Below are 12,287 nucleotides of genomic sequence, written 5' to 3' on the forward strand. Positions count from 1 at the left end.
AGCTGGTTTGCAGCCTTGGCTTTCCTGATCCGCCCCCTGCCGGTACGGACCAGTGCTGAGTACTCCTCCTTGATGGTAATTCCAGCCTTCCATCCTTTATAAGTCTCTATTTTGAGGCGTAGCAGGTCCTCAAGTTCCCTGCTGAGCCAAGGGGGTTGCTGTGCCCTTTTGCTACCCTTCCGCCAAGATGGGATGGCCGTCCCTTGTACTATCAGGCGTGCTCCCTTAAGGAGCAACCACTCCTCTTGGACTCCTCTTCCTGTCGAGTCGTGGTCCCTTAGGGCCTTGACTACAAGCCTTCTGAGCTTGTCAAAGTCAGTTTTCGTGAAGTCGAGGACTTCAGTCTTGCTGACTGACTTGCCAGCTTTGCAATGGATAGTAAAGGTGATCAGCTCGCGGTCACTATCACCCAACTTTCCATCGATTCTTCGGTCACTGACTAGGTCATCCCCTTTGGCCAGTACCAGGTCCAACAACGCTTTACCTCTCATCAGCCCATAGACTTCTCGAGTCAGATAGAGCTTGTCCACGCACGTGAGGAAGCTTTGTGACCGATCGGATTTGGCCGAGTGCTCTTCCCATGAGATGTCCGGGTAGTTGAATTTTCCCATGACAACCATGCACCGAGAGCATGCAGCCTCAGCCAGTTCCCTGGTGAATTCCTGGTCCAGCTCTTGTTTCTGTTTAGGAGGTCTGTAGTAGACTCCTACCATGATGTCCCCTGAGCCATGTTCCCCACATACTTTGACCCAGAGAGACTCCAGTCATCTTTCCTGGGTGCCAGTGTCAATTTGGAGGGATGTGTAGCTCTCCTTGACATAGCTACACCCCTACCCCTTTTGTCTGCACGATCTCTCGTGTATGGGGTATAGCCATCTATATCTGTGGCCCAGTCATAGGTGGAGTCCCACCAGGTCTCCGTTATCCCTATGAGGTCATAGTCATTCTTGTTTAGCAGGAGGACCAGTTGCTCCTGTTTATTCCTCAAGCTGCTGGCATTGGTGTACAAGCAGGCAAGTGTCCCATTGGGGGCCCTTGCCTTCCCTACAGATTGTTCCGGGGGTAGGGTAGGGGTGGGTCCCTTAAGTGCCTTAGCCTGCTGGATTTACAAGGGTTGCCCAGTGGGCTAGCAGTGACAGTAATTCCCCCATCCCCTGGCGGGCTTAGTTGAAAGCCCAGTCAAGCAGGTCAGCCACTCTGGCTGAGAAGAGCCTCCTCCCCAGCGGAGTGAGGTGAAGGTCGTCTCTCCCCAGCAGACCGCTGCTTCCCTCACCAAAGAGCTGACTGTGATCATGGAAGCCGAAGCTGAAGCCTTCATGATGACACCAGCGCCAGAGTCTTTGGTTAACTTCATCAACCCATCTCTCCCTCCTCAGCCCATGACCTGTAACCGGGAGAAGTGAGGAAAAGACCATCTGTGCCCCCAAACCCCTAAGCCCCGCTCCCAGAGCCCTGTAGTCTCTCATGACCTGGCTGGGATTGCTCCGAGCCATGTCATTCTTGCCCACATGGATAAGGAGCATAGGGTGGTGGTCAGAGGGCTGGATAATCTTTGGGATCCTCTCTGCTATGTCCCTGATGTGGGCCCCCGGGAAGTAGCAGACCTCCCGGGCTAGGGGGCCGGGGAGGCAGATTGGCCCCTCAGGAGGGAGTCTCCCATGATGAGCACTCTGCATTTCGTCTTAGGGAGAATAGGGGTGGGTAACCCTCCATTGCCTGCAGGAGCTGGCATCTCTGCTGGGGCTGCAAGAGGTTTGTACCTGTTGCAAAACCCCAGAGAGGAGGGGACCTTGGTGTGGTGGGGCCCTTGTGACCACCTTGGTCCAACCCCCTGGCTGGACAGTATGGGGGAAGAGTTTGATGTCATATATCTTGACTTTAAAAAAGCCTTCAATCTGGTATCCCATGATCACCTTTTGGCAAAACTGGCTAACTGCAGCCTCGGGTCCACCACGATCCGCTGGCTGGGGAATTGGCTCTGTGGTTGGACCCAGAGGTGGTGGTTGATGGTCATGGTGCCCTGTAACCAGTGGGGTCTCTCAAGGCTCTGTCCTTAGACCTATTTTGTTCAGACTCTTCATTAATGATGTGGACACTGGAGTCAGAAGTGGACTGGCCAAGTTCGCCGATGATACCAAACTTTGAGGCAAAGCATCCACACCTGAGGACAGGGGGGTAATCCAGGCTTTCCTTGACAGGCTCAGGAAATGCACGGACGAGAACCTGATGGTGTTTAACACCGAAAAATGCAAGGTTCTCCACCTTGGGAGGAAAAACCTGCAGCATCATTATAGGCTTGGCAGTGCTACGCTGACTAGCACTGCGGACGAGAGGGACTTGGGGGTCAGGATTGACCACAAGATGAACATGAGCCTGCAGTGTGATGTTGCAGCTAGCAAAGTGAGCAGAACCCTGGCTTGCATCCATAGATGCTTCTCAAGCAAATCCCAGGACATCATTCTTCCGTTGTACTCGGCCTTGGTGAGGCCGCAGCTGGAGCACTGCGTCCAGTTTTGGGCTCCACAATTCAAAAAGGATGTGGAGAAGCTTGAGAGAGTCCAGAGAAGAGCCACGCACATTATCAGAGGTCAGGAAAACAGACCTTATGACGAGAGGCTAAGAGCTATGGGATTCTTCGGCCTGGAAAAGCACAGGCTCAGGGGTGATCTGATGGCCACCTATAAGTTTATCAGGGGTGTTCACCAGGATCTGGGGGAACAATTTAAACTTAAGAATGTATGAAACTTCATACTGGGTCAAACTAATGGTCCATCTAGCCCAGTATTCTGCCCCCAGAAGTGGCAAATAGTGGATGCTTTAGAGGGAGAGTTTATGTACAGGGCATACCATCCCCTACCATACTTTCCCTGCATCAGCTATCATCAGTAGGCCTGTTAGTGGTTTCATCCTGGATTGGTTTTTTTAATAGCTATTAAGGTACCTCTCGTCGGTCAATTTGTCTAATCCCTTTTTTAATGTAATTATATTATCTGCCTCTACAACCTCCCATGGCAACAAATTCCACATATTTACTATGCTCTGGGTAAAAAAATACTTCATCTTGTTGGTTGTTTTGTCCAGACTCCTGATAATTTCCAGTCGCACACTATTTTATCTCCTTATGTCCACACCAACCTTTCCTTACCATTTCATCTACCTTGGCTACTAAAAATATGAGACACTCTAAATACAAATGTTCAGTTATCTTGCTTAAGACTTGAAAGCAACCTATGAAACACGTGGTGATATTCTTAGTTCTTGTGTCCCTAACAGTTCAGTTCCCAATGTCACTCAGATATGCTTTTTATTACCTATTTGTGTGTTAGAGAATGAGGGGGAAATGTCACGTGATTTCCCCAAAATTGAACAGTAAATTAGGGGCTCAAGTGAGATTAAAATCCTCTGGAGTGCCTAGACCCCAGTAAAGCAATGTTTACATTAATAACCCTGTTGTTGGTTTTCCAGATATTATCACTACCTGTACACTCATTACCTGCCTGCCAACCTAAAAAATATGGTGGACCAACTGGCCAATTGTGAAGACATTCTAATGAATTTTTTGGTGTCAGCTGTGACAAAATTGCCTCCTATCAAAGTAACACAGAAAAAACAATATAAGGAGACCATGATGGGACAGGTATGTATCTGGAATGTATTCCACCTTACTGAATCATCATGGTAAAGTAAATTCCAGATAAGTTGTAAAGTCTGCTTTATTTTTCACAATTTCTTGTCTGAAAAAAAAATGTAAATAGGTTTGAGAATATCTTTAACAGACCGAAGAAGAATCTAAAAATAGAGATGACAAATGTCTATGGAACACAGCTTCCTCTCCTCATTTTCCTGCATTGCTTTATTTACTTGTGGTGATCTAAAATCCATGCAAGTTTTTTTTTGTGACAGCTGAGTTTTAGTTGAGAAAACTTGAGTTCTCTAATTAATATTTTAGACCCAGACCCATTGTGCCATGCTAGAAGCACAAGTAAACCCTTGAGGGTGTTTCAAAAAATATTATTAATGAATTTAAGGTATGGAGCAATCTCTGTGCTGTTTAAAAATATATCATATTTTCAGTGCAATTGGAGCAGTCATCTCCAGCTATGTCACAATAGATGTCATTTTTATTTTTATTTCCTTGAGGAGGTAAAGAATAACCATCCACGTATTTGTTTCACAACTGACACAATATGATCGCTCAGTGGCTGGTGTGGTTCATAGGTAAAATATTCATTTTAGAATGAGTTTCGGTAGTGAACAGATGTCCTTGTCCAGTTGTTAGTTAAGGATCATATTCTCTGACAAAAATGGGATCCAGCTTGTAGGGCAAGGCAACATGGCCATGTTTTTTCTGCCTCCCTGTCCAAGTTGAGACTCCTGCAGAGAAACAAGCCCCATACACCCTTCTTCCCCTGTGCCTAAATCACAAGACAGAAAAGATCATTTAGCGGGATCCATGGTGCATGCCTCATCACTGCTCTTGGCATATGGCGTAGGGTATCTCATGGTGTCTCTCTTGGCATATGCTGAACAAGAGTGAGTTGACAGGCCTTGTAGGGACGGTCCTGGGTTCAGAAGGTGGTGGACTGAGCATGGCATTGGGCTTTATTATTCTTGCTTGACTGAATTGTGGAATAAAGGACATTGCTCCTTTTAGGCCTTGGCATTCCTCTTCAGTTTTCCATGTACAGCCTGGTTTGCCACAGCACTGGGGTGGAGGTGATGGGGGGTGGGAAGGGACCAGCATTGCCTAAGCAGTGTTCATGCAGGTAAAGGGTATTATATGATTTTATTAATGGCATAACCATATGCCCTCCAGCACTGTCAATGGGTCCTTGCACGGGTCTACCCACATCGTTCTTGTAGGAGGTGGCCCCTAGAGCCTCACCAGTACGTGGAGCCAGATTTTGTCTCTTTGCTTAGGACTGCACACAGACTTGTCTCAGAGGCTTGTGTCTTGTGTGAACCATGAACAACAGCTTTCTTAAAATGAGTTGTTCCTGCAGCTCTAGGAAATGTAATGGGCCATATTCATGATTGTTTGAAAGACAAATAAAAAATAAAAATATCTGGCCCTTAATGATGTGACACAGATTAATGGTCATATTGGAAATTCAATGGTAAGGGCTGAAATGTCTCCTAGAATCCTTCAGGACCCTGTTGCTGGCTTGCCCTGTAGTGATAATGTATAATCAAGAGTCTGAGATCAATGCACATTATAACCTATCATTTGAGCTGAACTAGTCCAGCCTGTGGTATAGATCAATTCTTAGCCTTCACTTGAAATTTCCTGATTTTATCACTTTCTTAACGTTTTAATGAGCACAATTTGAGATGAATTTATGGGGTTTTTTTAAATGGCAGTGGAAACATAAGTAAAATGCTGTAGAAATATGGCACAAAACAGACTGTAATGGCACTTTCTGAGCACTTATAGCTTGTTTTAAATAATTGTTTTGGATTGAGAGTGGTTTTTTTCATATAGTTCAGGTGCATTATTTTCCAAATAGAGAATAATAGCTCCTTCAAAGCTTTTAGGGCCTGATTTTTCAGAGATGCTGAGTGCCTACAGCTTCTACAGGATTTAAAAGGAATTGTGGATGCTTAGAACTTTTGAAAATTAGCCCATTAGTATTTTGGGTAAACACAAAATGTGGTTTTTATATTCAGGTTAAGTACTGTAACTAGCAGAAGGCTGGATATAATAAAAAGGCTTCTATGATTCCTTTTCCTGCCTCTCTATGTATTGTATTGGCTCCTCCATCATGAACTCTGAGTTCCTGTAGTGTGAATTTGTTTTTAGGCAATGTTCAGAAATTCTAATCATGCCAATACTTATATGTATGAATACGGTAATGTATGTTAGGAGTCGAGCTGAAATTAGATAAGAGTGTCCTGTGAACGCTCGTTGATTGGGCCCAGACAATGGACTCTGGACCTACAATACTTTCAAAACATTCGTCTTGAATGCTGACGCCTATCAGGTGCTCCCCAGCTCAAAATTTCCAAGCAAATTGACTCCAGCAGCAGCTTCCAGGATGAAGCATTTGTGGTCCCACCCAGCTTGCATGAACACTAGTGGCAGTCAGATTGGGCCCTGAGTTTGTGAGGCCTTCAGCCAGTTTGCAGCTGTCACGCTGTGGTGTGTGCACACTAGGCATGTGTGTTTAAAACTATGGCTTGGGATTTGTACCTCTAGCTCAAGTGTTTGCATGCTCTTTGGAAAATGATCGTGCACTGAAAAGAAAACAGAAAAGGTTTATTTTCTTCTATCAAAAATATATTGTACGTTAGATTGAAATAAAAAATATATTCAGGACTAACCCCTTGAGAAGTTTCAGGTGGTTTGGCCGGACTTATTTTGCTCCGTATGCTGTCTGATAACCATCAGAAGCCAATAGACTTTGTGTTTTCATTATTCACAAGGGCCAACCAGCTGACCAGCTGTTACTGAGGTCAGAATTATTCCATGTGACTTGAAGGATAGCTACCAAGTGTGTACGTTGTTCGCCACATCTCAGCCGAATATTCAAGTTTTAGAGCAAGGTGATATGGTCCTGGCATCGCTTCACACTGCCATGTCATTACCACTGCACCTCCTGCCATTTACACAGCTTGGTTGACACTATGACTTATTGTTTCCTTTCTCTCCATCCAGACTTCCAGGGCTTCCCGCTGGGCTGACCCCGATCATTTTGCCCAGCGGCAGAGCTGTATGAACACTTTTGCCAGCTGGTTTGGCTATATGCCGCTGATCCATTCTCAGATGAGGCTTGACCCTGTCCTCTTTAAAGATCAGGTCTCCATTCTGAGGAAGAAATATCGAGACATTGAACGACTTTGAGGAGCCCTGCTGAGGGGACTGAACTATACTATCTGCCCAGTGCAGATCTACTGACACTTGGAGCCAGACTGTACCAAGGACAAAAGTACATGCAAATGGAAAGCTGACTTGTGGCTCCTTAAGGATTCATTGCTCTGGACTGATTCAAACCACCTCACGGGCTACTGTCGCTCAAGACTAGGTTGTGTACAGTTTCATTATGGAACATTAAATAATTATTTTTGAAATGATTGCTATGCAGGTTTAAACTTTTTTAATGATCAAAAAACTATTAAAAACAGAGTTCTTTCTTTAATCAAAATTGTGTTGGCTGTGAATATTTCAAAGTTGCCATTCCTTCCTTTACACGTATTTTGATTATCTTTGCAATTCTCATTCGGGTTTCCCTGCGAAGTTAAAACATTCAGATCTCACAGGGAGAAAATGCAGCAGTTTTGAAAATAAATTGAGCACAAACAGGACAGAAATTAAACATTAAGTTTCATTTAGAGCTGATTTTTTTTTCTCTCTCACTACTCAAGTTAACAGCTGCTAATGTATAGAGTTCCATTGCTCAGAGAGGAAGCTGAACATCCATTTAGTACAACAGAGTAAAAATCCTTCTGTTTGGGGTATAAAACCAATAAAACCTATTTTTAAATGGCGGACAGGGGGAAAGATTGATGTCAAGGAACAAAACAGATAAGATTGAAGTGAGAGAGGAATTTATGCACAGCAGAAATCCAATGCCTTTTAATCATGAAGGAATGACTCATAACAAATCATTTTAACATCAGGATGGTTGCTGTAATTTGGATGCTCTGCTTGTTAGTTAGTCCCTGTTATGAACAGGCATTGCTACACTGCTGGATAAGCTGTGGTTTTCATGAGTTCCTCCTCCTTGTTTGTGGGGGCATATATATCAAAGTGACACTATGTGTGTCTTGGTAGTTAAGGGTCTATCAACATTTCTGGTTTAATCCCCTTGTTTTAAAGGAGGAAGGAAAGGAAAAGTAGGAATCTGATTGTGAACTACAAGGGGTTTCTAGGGCTTGGCATTAAAATACTTTGCCTGAAACTAGTTGTTTTTTACAAATGTTTGAAGAAAATCAACTCAGCCCAGGCACTTTGTATTTGTAGGAGTGAAAAGGAAAGGCCAGATTCCTTCCTCAAGGCTTTCTGGTACTTAAAATAACTATATGGATGGGAATGGATTTACCCTAAATTTACCAGAGGGTAATTCCAGGTAGAATCTGGCCCCTAAACCCAGGCATTTGTTCTTGGTGCTTTTCTGTAATATTTCTACTAAAAAATGGGTTTGTCATTTCAAACAGAAGCATTTCAGCCAGTCCGTAGTATACAAACTAGTTGCATCTTGGGGCAAGAAAGCATGAACGTGGATAGAGATTAGAAAGACAACAACAGAATCGACTAGGTAAACCAGCACTTTTTCAAAATGTTTTAACACTCTCATTCTCATGAGCTGTTCTCGGGGTGCTTCTAGTACTCATCGCTCACACAAAGTGTGTTAAATTTTAACTGAGAAGGTCTGGCTGTGCCCCCAGATAAAAATGGGGCAGATCATTCCTTACCTCCAAACCTTTGTGTTAGGTAGTTAATTCGGGGCCTGGAGAGTATGGCTTTGTAGTTAGAACATGGGGTCCTGGAGACGGTCTATTCCTGGCTCAACCAATGACTTGTTACATGGCTTTGGATAAGTTTCTGATCTGCTGTGTGCCTCAGTTTCCCCATCTCTAAAAAGGGGGCATAATTGTATTTGCCCATTTCACAGGGGGATTATGAAGCTGAATGAATTAGTGTTCACAGGGAAACACAAGTTCCTCTACTGAAAGGTGCTATCGAACTGCAAAGTGTTATTGACTCTTGTTTAGTGACATATCAGGACATTCCAAACAATGTGTTTCTTTCTGTATGAACTGCAATAACCAGGGAGAACACAGGAAGTTAGGGCAGAGTTCAGTTCGTGACTGTTGTCGTAAGTCTGAGCCAAACTTTTAAAGACATTGTTGAGGGATTTTGAGCTTTCCTTGGTCTTTTTTTTTAATTGTTGTTTAATTTTTTTGCCAAATCGAAGCAAAAGACTAACCTCTGTTGGCCTAAAGTTCAAAAGTGGAGATTACCCAACTGTTCTTGTTGGCCTTCTTACTTTGGAAAATAAGGCCACTTTTTTAGGTGCTAAAATCTATCTTTGGCCTATGTTTAGGCTTGCGTTTTTGAAAATGTGGTCACATATCAGCCTGGATCAGCACAGCTCCCGTTTTGTTTTTTGTCCTACTTTCTGGACAAGCACATAGATGTTTTAGCATGAATGTCTGTAGCTTGGGAGTTAGCTAATGGATCTGTAGGCAGCAGGAGGAGACTATGGGCTTTATTAATTCACCGTACAAAAACAATGACAATAGTACTGCTTTTTGTTTTATTGAATGAAATTACTTGGCAAAAGTAGGGTGGGTTTTTAATAAAAAGCCAGTGGATAGTATCCATCTTTTAAATTCAGAAGGTGAAATTTTGGGGCTTAATCTATCTGACATGGTCTTGCTAATATTTTTTTAATGCACAATTTCTTGAAGTTGCTAAACAAATGTAATGGGGCTAGATCTGAATATCGTTCAAGGCTCTTTCTGTTTACAGATCACTAATTACACAAGTAACAATGCAAGGCTTAACTCCAAATGGTTTCAGATAGGTATGGGGCATTTTTCTTTGTAGCATGTTACCAAGGCATAGGCATCTCTCAAGGAAAGAATGCGTCTCCCAGCCAATCTTGATAATGGCCATAGATCTTTCTGCCCATGTGTGGAGACTCAGTTCCTAGCTAAATGTTGAAAGTTGGATACAGATTTCATTCAGAACATTGTGCATTATCCACAACGATGACCAAACAGTGTTCCTAAAGCAGGCTAGGCATGGTTCAGACCCATACCACATTGTACAGAGCTATGTTGTTTCTGTAGCAAATGAAATCTCCCTTTTATCTCATGTTAGGAATTAGTATATTGTGGGGGGGTTTCCCCCTCCCCTTAATTCAAATGGTGCTCAAACAAGGGTTATTCCTTGTTCTTCTCTTGTTTTGTTTTAGGCTTATTTTTTGTTAACAGCAGGCTACGTTAGCCTTCACTTTACAGGTACTTGAATGCCTGATGACTTGACGGAGTGTTACGCATGTGGCCTTTAGCAAAGGTTATTGACCTTAATTTAATCAGGGGTGAGACGGATGGCTGAATGTGAATAGATCCATGCCATTAAAAGAGAATAAAAATAAAGATCTGCATTTGGGAGAACTAATGAATTTTTAATTGAATTTATTTTAAAAAGAAAAAAACCCAAAACTGGCTGGTTGTAATTGGAATGGAACCTCTGCTGGAAGAGGGTTTAATCATTAGAAAAGCAGGACACAAAAGTGAGGGCAAACTTCCAAGATTAGAAAGTGCCTGGCCAGCCCCGCAGCCCCAAGGGTCTCTGTAAGATTTTATTCACCCTCTTTCCATTTTTGAAAAACTCTAATTATCACCATAACTTTTTGTAAGTGTGGATGTTTAAGCTTTGTAATGATTTCATAATGAACATGCCCTAGTGCTAATGCTTGGCTATTGGGCACTTTGATCTACCTTGAAACCACCACAGATTTGATCACTTTCAGATTTCAATTTCTTTTTTAGAGCCAAGTTTGACACAGAAATTAATCTTTCACCAATGAGCGCCTTTTAAAATAGTTCATTTACCAAAAATACATTATTTCAAGACTGGAAGTAATGATTTGACATTGAGACAATGAAAGTACCAGCCTACATTCAGCTAGATATAGCCTTTTTTTTTTTTTTAAGGACCCTTTCTTCCCCCTGCCAAAAATTCAACATACTTGTCTCTCTTCTCATATCTAAAACAAAACAGCAGCATGCTGTTGCCATTCTAATACCTCTGCTAATCATCTCTGAGTTGTCATATCCTCAAACCAAGCTCTCTTACAGCAAAGAAAGGATGGGTTGGATTTGTTTTCTTCCAGTCTGGCTTTGCTGTCAAAACCTGCAGCTTTAGCATTTTATACACAAACCACTGGCAGTCAGCCTGATTCTGCATTGGCCCAGCACAGAACTCCATTGACTTAAGCATGGAAGATGGGTCCATGATTGAAGTCAGCTGGTCCTGTGCAGGTGCCTGTGGGCTGCCCAAGGTAGGGTCAGAGCTGCTGTCCTCTGAACACTGAAGCAGAGTGCTCCAAGCTTTGTGTGTTTCCCATGATTTACAATGAAGTCCAGTGGGCCTTTACACTACTTTATTTTAAGTGTCTTCACATGCCTTTTTACAGTAGTTCATTTCTTTGAGCTGTCAGTGTCAGCCCATATTGTACGTTAGGATGCTCCCTTGTCCATGTGATTAGTTACTGTTTCACAGTGAAATTAGGGGTTATCAAATAGGCCTTGTGACAGTGTACATAACGTTGTATATTTATTTTGAGAGAAAATATGTATAGTGTCTGACTGACAGGGATAAAGAATCCAACTGGGAATACGTAGATGGGCAATTGTAAAGCAAAAAATATATACCTTATTTTGTAAAAAATGTACATTTTGGGGGAAATTTTCTAATGCATTACCACTGTTTTCATAGTGCTGCCACATCTTTCTTTCTTTCTTTCTTTCTTTCTTTTGTTTAACTGTTTCTCCCCTTTTGTTTGACTATTGACAACACGGTGCAATTAAACCTAAAGCAAGTGTGTGAGTGAGAGAAAAAAGATGGAGTGAGAAATTACAAAGCCATATCACTTGATTTACTTCATTAACTTGTATAACGTTATAGGTTTACCATCTAAGATAGGTTGTTTTTATAGATAGTGTCACCAAAGACTTTTTTCTTCAAATTTATTAAAAAGCAAATTGTTAATAAATGACATACCTTTCTGCTGCAGTGTGTTTTATTATTTGTAATGAAGAATCGCTAACCTTGCTTCTACTTCTGACAGCTAGAGATTCAAGGAAAATAGGGCTGGAAAGGACCTCAAGAGGTCATTCTACCAAACCACTTGCTCAAGGCAGGATCATCCCTGTCCAAACCAGCCCAGCCAAGTGTTGTTCTGACTTACGCTCTGAGATGGAGATTCTACATCCTGTTTGGAAGGTTCTTCCCTATATCTAATCTCAGTCTCTCTTGTAACTTAAGCAACTCCCTGGCCTGTTCCTAGTGAACATAAAGGACAATTGATTGCCATCTTTTGTGTAACAACCTTTTGGTATTTGCAAATGTAAATATGGAACAGTTATTATAATTTATTTCTTAATTTCAAGTAATTATTAATAATTGCTTTTTTTATGTACCTATTTTCTCCTCAAAGTTTGCTCAGGATGTATGTATGTGCATTCCATCTGCTTGTCATATAGATATATAATGTATCACGAATGATGTACAATAACAGCTATAGCAAAAACTCACACAATGGAACTGTTTAAAA

General features: G+C 42.3%; 1 protein-coding gene across 1 annotated transcript in view; it reads left to right on the plus strand.

Moving 5' to 3' along the window:
* The window catches only part of EXT1 (exostosin glycosyltransferase 1), a 238,547-nt gene extending 231,405 nt beyond the window's left edge, over nt 1-7,142 (plus strand). Inside the window, exons 11-12 of the mRNA XM_014521376.2 lie at nt 3,466-3,637; nt 6,656-7,142. Of these exons, the coding sequence (XP_014376862.1) occupies nt 3,466-3,637; nt 6,656-6,841 (358 nt within the window). The 3' untranslated portion in view covers nt 6,842-7,142. The remainder of the gene's footprint in view (nt 1-3,465; nt 3,638-6,655) is intronic.
* Nucleotides 7,143-12,287: the final 5,145 nt, after the last annotated feature.

Source organism: Alligator sinensis, unplaced genomic scaffold (assembly GCF_000455745.1).
Source record: "Alligator sinensis unplaced genomic scaffold, ASM45574v1 scaffold895_3, whole genome shotgun sequence".
NCBI lineage: Eukaryota > Metazoa > Chordata > Crocodylia > Alligatoridae > Alligator > Alligator sinensis.